This window comes from Littorina saxatilis, linkage group LG2, assembly GCF_037325665.1.
Source record: "Littorina saxatilis isolate snail1 linkage group LG2, US_GU_Lsax_2.0, whole genome shotgun sequence".
Taxonomy (NCBI): domain Eukaryota; kingdom Metazoa; phylum Mollusca; class Gastropoda; order Littorinimorpha; family Littorinidae; genus Littorina; species Littorina saxatilis.
In genome coordinates, this window is record NC_090246.1 from 103272790 (window position 1) to 103291812 (window position 19023).

At 41.3% G+C, this 19023-nt stretch overlaps 1 protein-coding gene and 1 long non-coding RNA gene across 5 annotated transcripts in view; one reads left to right on the forward strand and one right to left on the reverse strand.

Annotated features, from left to right (window-relative positions):
• LOC138960405 (protein bicaudal C homolog 1-like) overlaps nucleotides 1–19023 on the forward strand; it is an 84772-nt gene that overhangs the window by 49371 nt on the left and 16378 nt on the right. For all 4 annotated transcript variants that reach the window (XR_011453965.1, XM_070332310.1, XM_070332313.1 and 1 more), the window contains 9 exons: nucleotides 231–288; nucleotides 2784–2857; nucleotides 5871–6027; nucleotides 7018–7158; nucleotides 7865–8011; nucleotides 8401–8496; nucleotides 14916–15093; nucleotides 15890–16047; nucleotides 17805–17983. Coding sequence is in view for 3 of the 4 variants with exons in the window: in XM_070332310.1 (XP_070188411.1) it covers nucleotides 231–288; nucleotides 2784–2857; nucleotides 5871–6027; nucleotides 7018–7158; nucleotides 7865–8011; nucleotides 8401–8496; nucleotides 14916–15093; nucleotides 15890–16047; nucleotides 17805–17983 (1188 nt within the window). In the remaining variant the exon portion in view is untranslated. The remainder of the gene's footprint in view (nucleotides 1–230; nucleotides 289–2783; nucleotides 2858–5870; nucleotides 6028–7017; nucleotides 7159–7864; nucleotides 8012–8400; nucleotides 8497–14915; nucleotides 15094–15889; nucleotides 16048–17804; nucleotides 17984–19023) is intronic.
• On the reverse strand, nucleotides 9869–13435 carry LOC138960410 (uncharacterized). The gene is made up of 2 exons (XR_011453966.1): nucleotides 12768–13435; nucleotides 9869–11585 (listed from the first exon to the last, which is right to left on the reverse strand). It is a non-coding gene; the product is annotated as an uncharacterized lncRNA (long non-coding RNA).

Below are 19023 nucleotides of genomic sequence, written 5' to 3' on the forward strand. Positions count from 1 at the left end.
TTCATGCTGTGGTCACAACTTTCATGCTGTGGTCACAACTTTCATGCTGTGGTCATGCTGTGGTCACAACTTTCATGCTGTGGTCACAACTTTCATGCTGTGGTCACAACTTTCATGCTGTGGTCACAACTTTCATGCTGTGGTCATGCTGTGGTCACAACTTTCATGCTGTGGTCACAACTTTCATGCTGTGGTCCAGACAATGTGTAACCAGACTTTTCTTCTTGCAGGGCTGCTTACCTCTCGTGCTAATGTTTGATGTGAAAGAAGACATCGAGCTTGAACAAGGTAAGCCGGTCGTGTTATGTTTGATGTGAAAGAAGACATCGAGCTTGAACAAGGTAAGCCGGTCGTGTTATGTTTGATGTGAAAGAAGACATCGAGCTTGAACAAGGTAAGCCGGTCGTGTTATGTTTGATGTGAAAGAAGACGTCGAGCTTGAACAAGGTAAGCCGGTCGTGTTATGTTTGATGTGAAAGAAGACGTCGAGCTTGAACAAGGTAAGCAGGTCGTGTTATGTTTGATGTGAAAGAAGACATCGAGCTTGAACAAGGTAAGCCGGTCGTGTTATGTTTGATGTGAAAGAAGACGTCGAGCTTGAACAAGGTAAGCCGGTCGTGTTATGTTTGATGTGAAAGAAGACATCGAGCTTGAACAAGGTAAGCCGGTCGTGTTATGTTTGATGTGAAAGAAGACATCGAGCTTGAACAAGGTAAGCCGGTCGTGTTATGTTTGATGTGAAAGAAGACGTCGAGCTTGAACAAGGTAAGCCGGTCGTGTTATGTTTGATGTGAAAGAAGACGTCGAGCTTGAACAAGGTAAGCCGGTCGTGTTATGTTTGATGTGAAAGAAGACATCGAGCTTGAACAAGGTAAGCCGGTCGTGTTATGTTTGATGTGAAAGAAGACGTCGAGCTTGAACAAGGTAAGCCGGTCGTGTTATGTTTGATGTGAAAGAAGACATCGAGCTTGAACAAGGTAAGCCGGTCGTGTTATGTTTGATGTGAAAGAAGACATCGAGCTTGAACAAGGTAAGCCGGTCGTGTTATGTTTGATGTGAAAGAAGACATCGAGCTTGAACAAGGTAAGCCGGTCGTGTTATGTTTGATGTGAAAGAAGACATCGAGCTTGAACAAGGTAAGCCGGTCGTGTTATGTTTGATGTGAAAGAAGACATCCAGCTTGAACAAGGTAAGCCGGTCGTGTTATGTTTGATGTGAAAGAAGACATCGAGCTTGAACAAGGTAAGCCGGTCGTGTTATGTTTGATGTGAAAGAAGACATCGAGCTTGAACAAGGTAAGCCGGTCGTGTTATGTTTGATGTGAAAGAAGACATCGAGCTTGAACAAGGTAAGCCGGTCGTGTTATGTTTGATGTGAAAGAAGACATCGAGCTTGAACAAGGTAAGCCGGTCGTGTTATGTTTGATGTGAAAGAAGACATCGAGCTTGAACAAGGTAAGCCGGTCGTGTTATGTTTGATGTGAAAGAAGACATCGAGCTTGAACAAGGTAAGCCGGTCGTGTTATGTTTGATGTGAAAGAAGACATCGAGCTTGAACAAGGTAAGCCGGTCGTGTTACGTCCATGATTGTTTTACCTGCAAAAGGCTCTTGGCTGTTCTCGTGAAAACAACCTGCCTACCTCTTACTTGGAGTGTTTGATAAAATAATGTGTTGAGAGCTTAGACTGGGACATTGTAATGATGTGTTGAGAGCTTAGACTGAGACATTGTAATGATGTGTTGAGAGCTGAGACTGAGACATTGTAATGATGTGTTGAGAGCTGAGACTGAGACATTGTAATGATGTGTTGAGAGCTGAGACTGAGACATTGTAATGATGTGTTGAGAGCTTAGACTGAGACATTGTAATGTGTTGAGAGCTTAGACTGAGACATTGTAATGATGTGTTGAGAGCTTAGACTGAGACATTGTAATGATGTGTTGAGAGCTGAGACTGAGACATTGTAATGATGTGTTGAGAGCTGAGACTGAGACATTGCAATGATGTGTTGAGAGCTGAGACTGAGACATTGTAATGATGTGTTGAGAGCTGAGACTGAGACATTGTAATGATGTGTTGAGAGCTTAGACTGAGACATTGTAATGATGTGTTGAGAGCTTAGACTGAGACATTGTAATGATGTGTTGAGAGCTGAGACTGAGACATTGTAATGATGTGTTGAGAGCTTAGACTGAGACATTGTAATGATGTGTTGAGAGCTTAGACTGAGACATTGTAATGATGTGTTGAGAGCTGAGACTGAGACATTGTAATGATGTGTTGAGAGCTGAGACTGAGACATTGTAATGATGTGTTGAGAGCTGAGACTGAGACATTGTAATGATGTGTTGAGAGCTGAGACTGAGACATTGTAATGATGTGTTGAGAGCTGAGACTGAGACATTGTAATGATGTGTTGAGAGCTGAGACTGAGACATTGTAATGATGTGTTGAGAGCTGAGACTGAGACATTGTAATGATGTGTTGAGAGCTGAGACTGAGACATTGTAATGACAAGTTTTGGCTGCCAGTACAGTGGAACCTCCCCTATAAGACCTCCACAAATCTGAGAAAAGTGTGTCTTAAAAAGGAGGGAGTCTTCAAATGGGGGTAATTTTACAGAGGTTATGAACAGAAAGTCTGAGAAAACAAGGTCTTAATTAAAAAGGAGGGAGTCTTAAATTGGGTTGTCTTAAAAGGAGCGTTCCCGTGTATATGTTGTTGTTTCACAACTAGACGTCAACAAGATCTGTTTGTGAAGTGTGAGCTGTGTGGTGTTGCAGGTCGCCTGACCCAACTGATGGAGCAGCTGGATGTCTATATCAGTGTCAAGCCCAAGCCAAAACAACCAAGCAAAGTGAGACAGTCCTCTCTTGTTTTTACTCTGCCTCGCTTCTGTCTGTGTCTGTTTCAACCCTTCACGCTTCTGTCTGTCTGTCTGTTTCAACCCTTCACGCTTCTATCTGTCTGTCTGTTTCAACCCGTCACGCTTCTGTCTGTCTGTCTGTTTCAACCCTTCACACTTCTATCTATCTGTCTGTCTGTTTCAACCCTTCACGCTTCTATCTGTCTGTCTGTTTCAACCCTTCACGCTTCTATCTGTCTGTCTGTTTCAACCCGTCACGCTTCTGTCTGTCTGTTTCAACCCTTCACGCTTCTATCTGTCTGTCTGTCTGTCTGTCTGTTTCAACCCTTCACGCTTCTATCTGTCTGTCTGTTTCAACCCTTCACACTTCTATCTGTCTGTCTGTCTGTTTCAACCCTTCACGCTTCTATCTGTCTGTCTGTCTGTCTGTTTCAACCCTTCACACTTCTATCTGTCTGTCTGTCTGTTTCAACCCTTCACGCTTCTATCTGTCTGTCTGTCTGTTTCAACCCTTCACGCTTCTATCTGTCTGTCTGTTTCAACCCTTCACGCTTCTGTCTGTCTGTCTGTCTGTTTCAACCCTTCACACTTCTGTCTGTCTGTCTGTCTGTTTCAACCCTTTACGCTTCTGTCTGTCTGTCTGTCTGTTTCAACCCTTCACACTTCTATCTGTCTGTCTGTCTGTTTCAACCCTTCACGCTTCTGTCTGTCTGTCTGTTTCAACCCTTCACACTTCTGTCTGTCTGTCTGTTTCAACCCTTCACGCTTCTATCTATCTGTCTGTCTGTCTGTCTGTCTGTTTCAACCCTTCACGCTTCTGTCTGTCTGTTTCAACCCTTCACGCTTCTGTCTGTCTGTTTCAACCCTTCACGCTTCTATCTGTCTGTCTGTCTGTTTCAACCCTTCACACTTCTGTCTGTCTGTCTGTCTGTTTCAACCCTTCACACTTCTATCTGTCTGTCTGTCTGTTTCAACCCTTCACGCTTCTATCTGTCTGTCTGTTTCAACCCTTCACACTTCTATTTGTCTGTCTGTTTCAACCCTTCACGCTTCTTTCTATCTGTCTGTCTGTCTGTCTGTTTCAACCCTTCACACTTCTGTCTGTCTGTTTCAACCCTTCACGCTTCTGTCTGTCTGTTTCAACCCTTCACGCTTCTATCTGTCTGTCTGTCTGTTTCAACCCTTCACGCTTCTATCTGTCTGTCTGTTTCAACCCTTCACGCTTCTATCTGTCTGTCTGTTTCAACCCTTCACGCTTCTATCTGTCTGTCTGTTTCAACCCGTCACGCTTCTGTCTGTCTGTTTCAACCCTTCACGCTTCTATCTGTCTGTCTGTCTGTCTGTTTCAACCCTTCACGCTTCTATCTGTCTGTCTGTTTCAACCCTTCACACTTCTATTTGTCTGTCTCTCTGTTTCAACCCTTCACGCTTCTGTCTGTCTGTCTGTCTGTCTGTCTGTCTGTTTCAACCCTTCACACTTCTATCTGTCTGTCTGTCTGTTTCAACCCTTCACGCTTCTGTCTGTCTGTCTGTCTGTTTCAACCCTTCACGCTTCTATCTGTCTGTCTGTCTGTTTCAACCCTTCACGCTTCTGTCTGTCTGTTTCAACCCTTCACGCTTCTGTCTGTCTGTCTGTTTCAACCCATCATGCTTTTGTCTGTCTGTCTGTTTCAACCCTTCACGCTTCTATCTGTCTGTCTGTTTCAACCCTTCTGTCATTCCTCTGTTCCTGCCTTTTACCTTTTTACATTTAGTCAAGTTTTGAATCGAGACGAGGGTCGTGGTGTATGTGTGTGTGTCTGTGTGTGTGTGTAGAGCGATTCAGAGAAAACTACTGGACTGATCTTCATGAAACTTGACATGAGAGATCCTGAGTATGGTATCTCCAGACGTTTTTTTCATTTTTTTGATAAATGTCTTTGATGACGTCATATCCGGCTTTTCGTGAAAGTTGAGGCGGCACTGTCACGCTCTCATTTTTCAACCAAATTGGTTGAAATTTTGGTCAAATAATCTTCGACGAAGCCCGGAGTTTGGTATTGCATTTCAGTTTGGAGACTTAAAATTTAATTGATGAGTTTGCTCATTAAAGTTGTCATTAAAATTGATTTTTCGCAAACAGATTTAAAATTGATTGCATCGTATTCTTCATCACATTTTGAATCTAAAAATATATACATATGTCATGTTTACTCTTAAAATGTGATCACAATTATTGAATTAACGAAAATAGATTAATTAGTCTCACGATAAAATGTAAGAAATCGATCCAAAAAAGATTTCATCTTATTCTTTATCATTTCCTGATTCCAAAAAACATATAGATATGCTAGGTTGTATTCAAAACAAGCTCAGAAAGTTAACAAGAATACAGAAAAGCACGCTTTCCTGCTTAGCACAATACGCTACCGCGCTAATCTGGCGTGTCAATATCACTACGTTTTGCACGTGGAAGGTGAGCGATTTTCTTCACGTGGGGATTGACGAAGCTGTACTGTCTTGGTGAAAAAATACAGTGCGTTCAGTTTCATTCCGTGAGTTCGACAGCTTGACTAAATGTAGTAATTTCGCCTTACGCGACTTGTTTTTTCTCTCGAGACAGCTGACATGATTTGTCAATGTGCTCTTTTTGTTTTTAGTTCTTGTATGTAAGATTTACAAACATCATGGGCACTGCATGCTTTGAAGCTTGAATGTACATTAATGATTTTCAGGATTTCTTCTTCTTCGCCTCAAACTTTTAGTGAGCATGCAGGCAAGAGGGTATTTTGATTAGTTGTTGTTAACACATTTGATATTGAAGACAACAATGCATTAGAAAAAAGAAGAGAGAACAAAAATAGGTGCGCTACTTTTGGGTCAATCATATTTTGCTCCCGTAAATGTTTTTGAAGGTGTGCTTGCACGGTGGAAACTCTGTTTTCCCACCTACAACTTCAAAGAGTATGAAAGAAGTAAAAGCACCTCCCATTATTTTACCTTTGGTTTTGTGTGTGTGTTTCAGTCTGTGATTGTAAAGAGTATAGAGAGGAATGCTCACAACATGTACCTGGCGCGACTACTGCTGCTAGGCCTACACCCGGAGGGGCTGGCCGCTCCACTGTTGAAAGCGGCCGCCACCAGCACACACAGCTCAGCTGGACTGGGCCTTACCACTCTTGGTAAGGAATTGAAAGGTTTTATTAGTATTAGTGAGAATTTGATAGCTTCTTAATAAGAACCTCCAACATTGGTTGAGAGCTGCTTAGTGAAAACTTGCACAATTGTGTTAAGGAATAGATTTTGCAGAACTGGATGAGAGTTTCCTGGTGAAAACTTGCAAAACCGTATTCTAGATAGTGTGTGACATACGTGAAACATGGGGCCCAAATCCAACAACAAAAACAGCAACAACAGCAACAACAACCACCAAATAACAACCAAACACACACACAACAAACAGGGCCGGACTAGGCGAAGAGGAGGGGGGGGGGTTGCCAGTGGTGGCCCAGGGGGATGTCCCCCCAGGCGGCAGGGGCGGATCAGTTCATTTTATGACTGTTCTTTTTCAAAAGTATATTGTGAAGATATGGGTGTGAAGGCGCGAAGCGCCGAGCCGACGGCGCAAAGCGCCGAGCTGACGGCGCAAAGCGCCTAGCTTGCTAGGGGGGTCCGGGGGCATGCCCCCCCGGAAAATTTTGAAAAAAAGGATGCAAAATGGTGCAATCTGGTGCATTCTGAGGATGATCATTACCAGTTTCAGGCAGCAGATTTTGTCACTGATTAATACCCCAAAAATTGAAACTCAATGTAAAATAAAGAAATGCATACCTCATTCAATATTTTTATTTTTTGGCTGGGGGGGGGGGGGGGTCCGGAAACCCTAGAACCCACCCACCCCCCCTCGTTGTGGGGGTCAGGGGGCGAAGCCCCCTGAAGCTGACGGGTAGGTCATATTCTGAGATAGGAAAATGGTCGCTCCTTGCATGAAACGGCATAAAATAAGCAATAATAAAAAAAAAATTAAATAAGTAAGGTACATGTTTAGGCTAGGGGGGGGGTTGCGCAACCCCCATAACCCCCCCGGTAGTCCGGCCCTGACAAACAAACACACACACACACACACACACTTAGAAAAATAGCTAATGCATTCTGTACACTCTTGTTTGCAGGGTTTCTGAACTCACACAGCCTGTTGAACGTGAACACGGGCAGCTCTCTGGTGCTGGTCAACGGTCATCACAGTCCCTCCCTGGGCAGTCCACAGTCCGCCCTCAGTCCCACACCCACACAGTGGATTCATGGAGGACCGGGTCAGTTACCGTAGTCATTATCAGCTTGTTTGTTAGTTTGAAAAACAAGGCATGCATTGTTAAATTGATTTTTGTCTGCAATAATGACAAGAAAGTCTTGAAGCTTGAGCCGTCTGTACAGTATATGTACTGCCATTCATTTGAAATTGCCTGTATGGAGAGGCACTTAATTTCCTTAATCTTCCATGAAGTTGGCTGTTATTTATTTGTTTATTCATTTGTTCATAACTATTTTTTTGTTCATTTATTTATTTTTTGTTTTTGTTTTTGTGCCACAGAAGGCCCAGTTGAGTCTATTTGTGGTTGTCATGTGTCCGACTCCTGGTCTGCCAGGATCAGGGAAGGGGTGTGGGTTAGGATCAGGGAAGGGGTGTGGGTTAGGATCAGGGAAGGGGTGTGGGTTAGGATCAGGGAAGGGGTGTGGGTTAGGATCAGGGAAGGGGTGTGGGTTAGGATCAGGGAAGGGGTGTGGGTTAGGATCAGGGAAGGGGTGTGGGTTAGGATCAGGGAAGGGGTGTGGGTTAGGATCAGGGGAGGGGTGTGGGCTTTTCTTTGACAGCACTTGGCATGTTCCATTTGTCCAGTGAGCGATTTTTAGCTGCAACTTTGAACGTTGATTTTGATGTTGGTATAATGATATTGGTGCAAGATTTTTATTGGCAACTTAAATGTTGATTTTGATGTTGGTACAATTATATTGTTGCAGGTCTGTTCAGTCCGCTGATGGTGGTGACCCCTGCCTCCAACTGTTCCGTCCAGACGTCTTTTGACGTCCTCTCCCAGTGCAATGGTTTCCAGAAAGATTTTGCCTCCAACAGCCCTTACATCAGGGTACCAACACCACACAACCAGGGTACGTTCATCCATACCTGGGCCTCACTTTTCTGTGCTGCTGTTCAGAGGTTGTGAAGAATCTGTCAGCATTTGTCTGTTTTTCTGTTTTTGATGGACCAAGAGACATTGCTGTCTTACACAAGGTTTTCTCGTTTTTCATCCGTAAAAAACCGCTTACAGGCTTCATGTAGTTCAAGCATCTGATGTACGTTTATCTTAAAGATTCAAAGAAGCATCAGAGCATCTTTTCATAATCCTAATCATTAAAGTTAATCATTAAAGTTAATCATTAAAGTATTGCGATTGTATTTAGTTTTAGGACATTGGAGATTTTCTGTTTCCGTTTGTCTAATGTTGACACTACTGACTCTCTGAAATGTGGAAAATCAGTTTGTTTTTCTTGTGTAGGTACAAGCAGCAACAACAGTGACTCCGCCAGTCCCCCAAACCACAGTCCCTGCAGCAGTCCCCAGTCTGTGCTCAGCTTCAGGCACCCTTCAAAAGGTCTGTTAAGTCAGATTCTTGAACCAATTTATTCTTGTACGGTTATTTTGGTTGTGATCCTGAACATAGAGGTCAAGTGTCAACTTGAAGCAGTCACCTGCACAGGTGTTAGCTGTGTGAGTGTGTTGCAAAGGGATCTTTTACACAAGGTTTGAAAGGAATAGTGCATGGGTGAAACTAGCTCGTCAATTGACGGATTTCCGTCACTTGTAAAAATGTTGTGACGGAAATTCCGTCAGTCCGAAATTTTGACCCCAAAACATTATTTTGAAATCAGTTTACTTGCAGCGATATTCGCGAAACTCGTTTGAACTGCTGACGCGATTCGGTTTCAGCTTTCGGTTTGAACGGAAATACTCTTTTGTGTAAGAATATCAATCAATCAATCAATATGAGGCTTATATCGCGCGTATTCCGTGGGTACAGTTCTAAGCGCAGGGATTTATTTTTTTATTTTTTTAATTTTTATTTTATGCAATTTATATTGCGCACATATTTAAGGCGCAGGGATTTATTTATGCCGTGTGAGATGGGATTTTTTTACACAATACATCACGCATTCACATCGGCCAGCAGATCGCAGCCATTTCGGCGCATATCCTACTTTTCACGGCCTATTATTCCAGGTCACACGGGTATTTTGGTGGACATTTTTATCTATGCCTATACAATTTTGCCAGGAAAGACCCTTTTGTCAATAGTGGGATCTTTAACGTGCACACCCAAATGTAGTGTACACGAAGGGACCTCGGTTTTTCGTCTCATCCGAAAGACTAGCACTTGAACCCACCACCTAGTGCGAATAAAAGGCTCTATTTCTAAAGGAATCCGCTTTTTTCCGTGTTTTGACGGGCCGATGAAGTGATGAAATGATTAAAGCGTAGAAGATACCCGTTTTAAGGGGGGACAGGGTAGGCAAGCACTTTTTTTTTTTTATTTTGGAAACAGCTTGCTGCTTGTTTGATTTTTGCAAGCAGAATAACCTAATTAAGGGAAACCATTTTAAATTTTGAGTGAAAAGCAATTTTTGGGGGTTTTATTCACCAAAATGTGAGAAAAACGTTATAAAATGTGCTTTTTTTAAAATGTTGCAGTTTGTGAACCAGTGCATGTTTTGATCCAATTTTTGTTCTTTGCAGCAATATGTGTGTGTTTAATAATTCTGTGTATCGAAAAGCATTTCTAAGCAATATATTATTTTAATTTAGCATTTTCAGTTACCGGTTCAGTTTTGATAAGAAAAATACATGAAATCCTAACTGTCAGACTCATAAAAACCCAACCAATGCACTGAACTCTTATTCCATACACAGAACTGATGCTGTACAACTCATAAACAACATATACAAAAACTGAACAAATCCATCAAGCCTTTCAAAAGTTGCAACATTTTAATTGTAGCGTTTTGTCTGAAAATTACATTCAGAGAAAACAGCATTTTAAAGATTTGAACCAGTACATAAAAAAACCAGTAGCACAGTGCACCCTGAATTCATATGATTTTATCAGAATGACCACTTTACTATGTAGGGAAAAGGATTTGACAATCAAATTATCAGGATTTTTTTTATATACATCATATGAAAACAGCCATCTTTGTTTGTACCGATATGAAAACATGAATCAGAACCAAACTGTCAGACTCATAAAAACCCAACCAATGCACTTAACTCTTATTCCATACACAAAACTGACGCTTTACAAATCATAAACAACATAAACAAAAATGAAACAAATCCATCAAGCCATTCAAAAGTTGCAACATTTTAATTACAGATGTTTGTCTGAAAATTACATTCAGAGAAAACAGCATTTGAAAGATTCCAACCAGTACCTCAAACTAGTAGCACAGTGCAGCCTGAATTGATATGTTTTTATAAGAATAACCACTTTACTATGATGGGGAAATGATTTGACGATCAAATTATCCAGACTTTTTTTAAAAAATCATTTGAAAACTCATCTATGTTAGTGCAGATATGAATCAAAACGAAACTGTCGGACTCATAAAAACACAAGGAATCCACTGTATTCTTATTCCATGCACAGAAATGGTGCTTCACAAATCATAAACAACATATACAAAATTGGAACAAATCCATCTTGCCATTCAAAAGTTACAACATTTTAATTACCACATTTTGTCTCAAATTACATGTAGAGAAAACAGCATGTAAAAGAGTCTCACTAGTACCCCGGTAAACTAGTACCACAGTAGAGCTTGAATTAATGGGGTGGTTTTTTTTTAACCAGAATAACACTTTAACTATGAAGGGGAAATGATTTGATAATCAAATTATCAGATTTTTTTGATTTAAAAAAAAATTATATGAAAACATTAAAAAAGTCAATTATCTGTGTTTGTGCTGATATGAAAATATTGATCAGAACCAAACTGTCAGACTCATAAAAACCCAACGGATGCACTGATTTCTTATTCCATTGCATAGAAATGATGCTTCACAAATCATCAACAACATTACATAATTATATATACACAAATGGAACAAAGCTATCAAGCCATTCAAAAGTTGCAACATTTTAATTACAGTATTTCTGTGCTCAATCCTAACACTGCAGCAAATTTCTGTAAAGCTGAATGTCCCTTTCCATGTACCAACTTGGTCATACGCGGATTATTTAAAATGCAACTTTACCACCCGAAGCGTTGCAAACACCGGGAGAAGAGTAAACAACTGCAGACTTGAATGGACACTCATATGCACTCCAGATGCAGGGCCTGTGCAAATCCTTGGGCTGATGCATCACCTTCTTTCATAATCAGACTGCTATCAGACAAGCATTCAGTACAGGATATAAACCTTTCAGCAATAGATTGAGCTGATCAATGTTGACAAAAGCCCAACACATGTCAGCGGAGTGACGTTGCACAGTACCAGTATCCATATCTGCTTGTGATGGGTCAGAAGATGGCAAAGTATCTGTATCTTCTTATGGTTGGTCAGAAGATGGCAAAGCTGATGTTTCTGCTGTGGAAGAGGGTAGTTCCGGTTTAGCAAACTTTTCCATCAGGTCAATCTTTCTCCTCGCTGCCACCACAGGAGGACTGGCTCTCCCCTTGCTCCAACCTAATAAATACACAAACACTGATTTAATATTTGATACAACTGTCCATGGTTTTTGTTTGTAATAAGCTGCAAATTTTAAGACTCAATATAAACGTCAACAAGTGCTTGTACTTTATTTTGCAAATGACCATGTTACACGGGGTGTACCTCAACTTTTTGGCTAGGCTGGTAAATCAGAAATCCCAATCAGCCCCCAACCACTGAACCAGGCGGGTTTTCTTACAACCACCTCAGCGGCTCGTACCCACATATGTCGGTTGACGAACACACACACACACACACAAAAGACATTCATTAATTGGCCCCTATCACAAAATGTACATGTCAAGTTTACTATGGGATTTGAGTAACCACACAATCACATACACACAGGAACTAATACTGAAACTAGCTGAATTATTTTCTTTCTTTCTTTCTTTCTTTTCATATTTTTCTTTTAAAATTAATTTATTTCATCACACTTGCTATGTATTTGCTTGTTTCTTGTCTGTTGTCTGTTTTGTGTGTGTGTGTGTGTGTGTGTGTGTGTTCTGTGTGTGTGTATACATTTTCAGATTTCCTAAACCTAGCACTGTTTGCAGGTGATCTTTATGCTTTTGATTCATGAGTTGCATCCCCAGTCCTTTAGTTTAACTCTTTTTTTTTTCTTTGGTGAAGTAAATTGGATCTATTTTTTTTATTCCTTAGTTAATGGAAAAGATTTGACAACAATATTGCTGTCAATGATAGGTTGGTCAGCCATGCTGGTGTAAACCAATCCTTTAGAATTAGAGAACGCTCTCTAGTAGGGTACTTATTTTCCTACGGTCAATGACCAGAAACAGAAACTGTGTCAGTCGTACATCGCTCAGATGCTGCTTCTCAGTTTGACCCCAGACAAAGAATACTGATGACATGTTACACCATAGTAAGCTCTCAAGGACTGGCCAGCGAAGAACAATAAAATAGGGGTTGTGAAGACGATATCACAGAGATGATCGAGGGAGGGGGGGGGGGGGGGGTGTGCGGCGGCGGCATGGTCAGTAAATTGGATCAAGAAACCCGCAAAATACTTCAGACACAAACTGTTTATCATTTACCTGCAAACCCTAACACATTCTTACAACAACAACAACATAACGATGTGCAATAAATCACGTTGTCAAACAAACAAGATCGAAAAGAGAAAGAAGCAAAACCCACCTCGTCGAGTCAAGAATCTTAGAATGTCGTCTGCTCAAATACGATCATGTTGGTTCATTTCGGAGTGTTGTTACTTCCTTCTACTGTTCGCTGCTGCTGGTTCATCTTTCTCTGATATTTCTTGCCACTATGCCGAACATTTCCAATGTTAGGGTTGTTCTCCGCAGCTCAAAACTTTGAAAAATGCTGCTGAATCGGTGAAAACGTCATGGATTTGTTGACACCGGGGGACTGATAAGTTGTCTACTGCGCTTGCGCCAAATGCCTTTGACCTACATATATTTGCATATATTAATTCCGGGGTTTCGGTTGGAACGGATTCTCTCTCTTTGTGCCTATGTCAACGGAAATTCCCCAACGGTGATGACGTCATCTTGAAGAACGGAAATTTCCACACAGTTTGAACAGCGAAGGGTCATGTCATGTGCGCACATTTACCAGCACGGAGTATCCAAAGTTGACCATTTTTTCGATTTTTTTGATAAAACACAGACAAAAACAACAAAACATCGGTTTGAAAATGGGTTTATTTACATGAATACATGTCTAAAATGACAAAAGCAGATTATTGAATGCATTCCAGGATGTTCAAAGGTGTGAAAAATGCAACAACCCCAAAAAGGTGTATGAGACCAAAAATAACTCATTTTGCCTACCCGGTCTGCCCTTAAGTATAAACGCTTCAACAGAGTTGATCAGTGCTGACCAACCGAACAAACGCGCGTAAGCTGGAAAGGAGGGTTTTCGGAAGTGGCTTCAGAATCTTGATACACCGTGAAATTTGTGTGCCATCTGCATAAGTGAGAGATTATGGAATTATCGGGAAGAATATGCACGCGCAAGAAGAAAACACCACAAGAAAGCTGTACCGACTTTGTGATAAAGTCTGAGTTTACGTCGACCATTTCATTCTGCGTATCTTTGGATCTTCGCTTCAACTTCAATGCGTATCTTTGGTGTAGTTTTCAGGTGAGTCATCAAATAAACAAGACATTAACTTCAGGTGTTCATGTTGTATGTGATATTTGGCTGCTGTTTTTCATGTGTTATCAGTTTTGTCATTTTCTGTTTGTCTTTGAGCGTGTATCGTTATGTGTTATAAGCGCATGATCGAGTGACTTGTTTGGTGACATTGTTGTTTTGTACAAGGGCATTGTTTTAGTGGCTCATCGACTTGATAGGATCTGCTGTTACTTATTACTCATTTCTCTGCTTGCTTCAGCACAGTCTATCTTTACCTTTCTGACACTCTGTTAAGCAGAATAAGTTGAAATGGACCTCTAGAGCTTGTGAGAATGGACTAAAAATAAAAATCCAACATTTTATGTTTTTTTAAGGCTGATCACAGTCTCTTAGTTTTTGACAGGCATTAAAGTGTCACATTTTTTTTAGAGCCCAGGAGAGGCCATAAAATCACCTATAAAACGTCAAAATTTGTTTTCAGCTGGGGGGCTTTGCCCCCCTGGACCCCCCAACGGGGCACTGCCCCTGTATCCCGCCAGGGCCTGGGCGGCCACTGGACCCCTGCCTCAGAATTTTCAGTCAATTTATTTTTTTTTAGGTTTCACCCATGATAGTGTAGTGTACTGTACTGTACAGAATATTTGAGGGGTAACAACAATAAAGTGGGAATGAAGTCACTAATCAGCGTTTCAATAATGACTTCTACAGAAAGGGAGGTGAGGGCAGAATGAGAACTCTCGTGAAAAGAGAAATGAGATGTAACCGGAGAGAAAGTATTTTATTTTGAATACAGTGTATTTTGAATACTCCCTTTTATGACCCCCCCAATTTAAGACTCCCTCCCTTTTAAGACCTTGTGTTTTCAGACTTTCTGTGCAGAATCTGTGTAAATTGACCTCCATCTTACGACACCCTCCCTTTTAAGACCTTGTGTTTTCAGACTTTCTGTGCAGAATCTGTGTTAATTGAACTCCATCTTACGACACCCTCCCTTTTAAGACCTTGTGTTTTCAGACTTTCTGTGCAGAATCTGTGTAAATTGACCTCCATCTTACGACACCCTCCTTTTTTAAGACCTTGTGTTTTCAGATTTGTGGAGGTCTTAAAAGGGCGGTTCCACTGTATAGACATGAACTGTGATGGTAACCCCTCCAAATAATATCATGATATTTTGCTGACTCTCAGTGGAGCTGGGAGGGCTGCAGCAAGCGGGTACGATGGAGAACGTGATCACACGCGACACGTCCACGCTCAGCAGTAGCGGCCACACACTGGATCTACTGGGCCTCAGCAAAACTACACCGCTCAACCAGCAGCCTCCTGTTACCGCACATCTCTTCAACGGGCTGCCTTCTAGGCTACAGTTAGTATCGTTATTTTGCTGTGAATGTTTGTGTCCTGAAGGCTGCTCCTGTGGGCAGCAAGACACTCCAAAGCACATGCACATCTCTTGTCACATGCACAACTCTTGTCACATGCACAACTCTTGTCACATGCACAACTCTTGTCACATGCACAACTCTTGTCACATGCACAACTCTTGTCACATGCACAACTCTTGTCACATGCACAACTCTTGTCACATGCACAACTCTTGTCACATGCACAACTCTTGTCACATGCACAACTCTTGTCACATGCACAACTCTTGTCACATGCACAACTCTTGTCGCTGCTTTTTTCTCTCATTATTGCATGCGCATAGTAGTGAGCAGCACTTGTGCATAAATACACACACACACACACACACACACACACACACACACACAAAAACACCAGGAGATTACAGGCAGACACATCTCACATAGATACTTTCTTCTCTCACTGTTGCAAGCACATATAATTGGCGCACCTGCATGCACACAAGCACACACCAAAACACATGCACACAAGCACACACCAAAACACATGCACACAAGCACACACCAAAACACATGCACACTGATTTGTGCTGCTAGCAAAAGATATAAATAAATATAACCACCTACACTGAGGCTTCAGGTTATCTGTGGCATTGATTTCAACACACACACACACACACACACACACACACACACACACACACACACACACACACACACACACACACGAAGAAAAACAAATGTAACAGGATAACTCTTCCTGGAATTCGGTTTAAACTGAAGTTTTGCTGTCAACAGAAACGGAGATAAGTCGCCAGAGTCGTCGGGGGCGGAGTCGGACGGGTCGGACAAGCTAGCACCAGGCATCGAGCGCAAAAACTCCTCTTCCTCACTTTTCACCACCCCGCTACCCTTCCCGTTTGACTACGAGCAGAAGAAGCTGCTGGCCTTGAAAGGTAAACATAATGCACTTGTTGCAGAATTAAAGATTGATGGTATCGTGCTTCTGAGGGAGAAAAATGTCCTAGTTAAGAGTAATGCAGGCAAAGAGTGTATCATATAATATGCTCAAGGGATAGCTAAGGCCAACAAAAAAAATAGGTCTGTTTACGGTAACCCGACCGACCCTATTTTTTTTGCGCGACCCTAGACTTTTTTTTTGGCATTTGGGGAAAAAAAAAAAAAATCTTGTTTTTTTTGCAAAATAACGTAAAAATATGGTTTTTTGGAGAAAAAAAAGAAGAAAAAAATCCCGACCTACCGACCCTATTTTTTTGGCCTATGTTACCGTAAACAGACCTATTTTTTTTTTTTTGCCTAATGATTGCAGGTGGGTTTCTCTGCTCGGCATCAGGGTTTGGTCTGTGGTGTGATTTTGACTTTCCTTTGGGCTGTTGTATGGTTTTGACTTTCCTTTGGTCTGTTGTGTGATTTTGACTTTCCTTTGGTCTGTTGTATGATTTTGACTCTCCTTTGGTCTGTTGTATGATTTTGACTTTCCTTTGGTCTGTTGTATGATTTTGACTTTCCTTTGGTCTGTTGTATGATTTTGACTTTCCTTTGGTCTGTTGTATGATTTTGACTTTCCTTTGGGCTGTTGTATGGTTTTGACTTTCCTTTGGGCTGTTGTATGGTTTTGACTTTCCTTTGGTCTGTTGTATGGTTTTGACTTTCCTTTGGGCTGTTGTATGATTTTGACTTTCCTTTGGTCTGTTGTATGATTTTGACTTTCCTTTGGGCTGTTGTATGGTTTTGACTTTCCTTTGGTCTGTTGTATGATTTTGACTTTCCTTTGGGCTGTTGTATGATTTTGACTTTCCTTTGGTCTGTTGTATGATTTTGACTTTCCTTTGGGCTGTTGTATGGTTTTGACTTTCCTTTGGTCTGTTGTATGATTTTGACTTTCCTTTGGGCTGTTGTATGATTTTGACTTTCCTTTGGGCTGTGGTGTGATTTTGACTTTCCTTTGGTCTGTTGTATGGTTTTGACTTTCCTTTGGTCTGTGGTGAAGGATGTACTGGCAGTTTAAATCTTTGTATCTTCTGAGGTCTATTGACATGTGTATCTCCTGAGGTCTATTGACCTGTGTAGACCTCTGAAGATACACAGGTCAATAGACCTCAGAAGATACACAGGTCAATAGACCTCAGAAGATACACAGGTCAATAGACCTCAGAAGATACACAGGTCAATAGACCTCAGAAGATACACAGGTCAATAGACCTCAGAAGATACACAGGTCAATAGACCTCAGAAGATACACAGGTCAATAGACCTCAGAAGATACACAGGTCAATAGACCTCAGAAGATACACAGGTAGATATGGCCAGGCTATTACACGGGATAAGACTATCACTCCACTCGGTCACATAGATATGGCCAGGCTATTACACGGGATAAGACTATCACTCCACTCGGTCACATAGCCTGGCCATATCTATGTGACCGAGTGGAGTGATAGTCTTATCCCGTGTAATAGCCTGGCCATATCTATGTGACCGAGTGGAGTGATAGTCTTATCCCGTGTAATAGCCTGGCCATATCTATGTGACCGAGTGGAGTGATAGTCTTATCCCGTGTAATAGCCTGGCCATATCAGACGATGAGGGGAACTGTACTCACGAGGCAGAGTGGACCTTCAAACCGGCACTGTCATCAGACTCATTTTGGTAACTGATTTCTGTATAACGGACTTCTTCTGACCCTTTTCAGCCATACAGAAGAAGCCAGAGGGAGAGTCGAGGATACCAACAGACGCCTGGGCAGGGATGGGGTTCTCAAAATCCATGCCAGATTCGGCCATCCGTGAAAAGCTGGGTCAGCTGGGTATCATCAACAAGAAACACTTCAATAATCATGATGCGTTGCCTCCACCCCAAGAGTTGGTTGAGGTAACTATGTTGAACAGCTAAATTCTCTAGCTCTGAAATAAACACTTCAGTTCTTTAAAATTGGGAGGTTTTCCGTAAAATTTACAGTGATTTCAATCAGCAATCCTTCATTCGTTGATGAGTATGCAAAAGAAGTTGATGAGCTTTGGGATTCTGTGAAAATTCTGATTTTACTGTAAAGCAATAAAGCCAGTCAGCCACTACAGTTGTATGTTCAATTTGTTTCCTTGGTGCCTGTGAGTAACAAGCAACACTTCTGACTAAATGTGCATTAAACGATTTGTGGCGTTTGGCACATGGAGACGACAAGGAGTTTACATGGTACCGGAAAACTCCTTTCATAGCAAGAAGATTGGATTATATACTTGTGTCGGATAACATTTTAAATCGTGCACATGAGTGCGAAATTCAATCCGTTGCCCAGAGCGACCATAGAATGGTTAGAATGAAATACAGTCTGACCCATATGGAGAGAGGCCCGTCATAGTGGAAATTTAACAACAGTTTATTGAAAGATAGAGTGTTTGTTGAAGGTTTAAACACCTTTTTGGAGAATTATGACCACGAGTATCTTGAGATTGATTCACAAGTTAAATGGGACCTCTGTAAAATAAAAATTAAAGAATTTTCTATTGACTATAGTAAATGTAAAAACGGCAAACAGTTGAAGACCAACAACAAATGCAAAAGGATTTGAATCTATTAGATAAACAGATATCCAGGCACCCTGAACATTCTACATTTATTGTTGAAAAGGAAAAATTAAAAGCAAAGTTGGAAATATATGATGTTCAAAAGGCAAAGAGTGCTCAAATTCGATCCCGTGAAAAATATATCAAAGAAGGTGAAAAGAATAAAAAATATTTGTTAAATATGCAAAAAGTGAAAGCTTTTTTAAAATTTATGGACAGATTAATTGATGAAAATGGCTCTCAGATAACGACGCAAAAAGGAATTTTACAGGAGCAAGTGAGATTTTACGTGTTTGATAAAAATGGGAATTTTGTTGAGGAGGATGCTGAAAGTAAAGTTCTTAATTT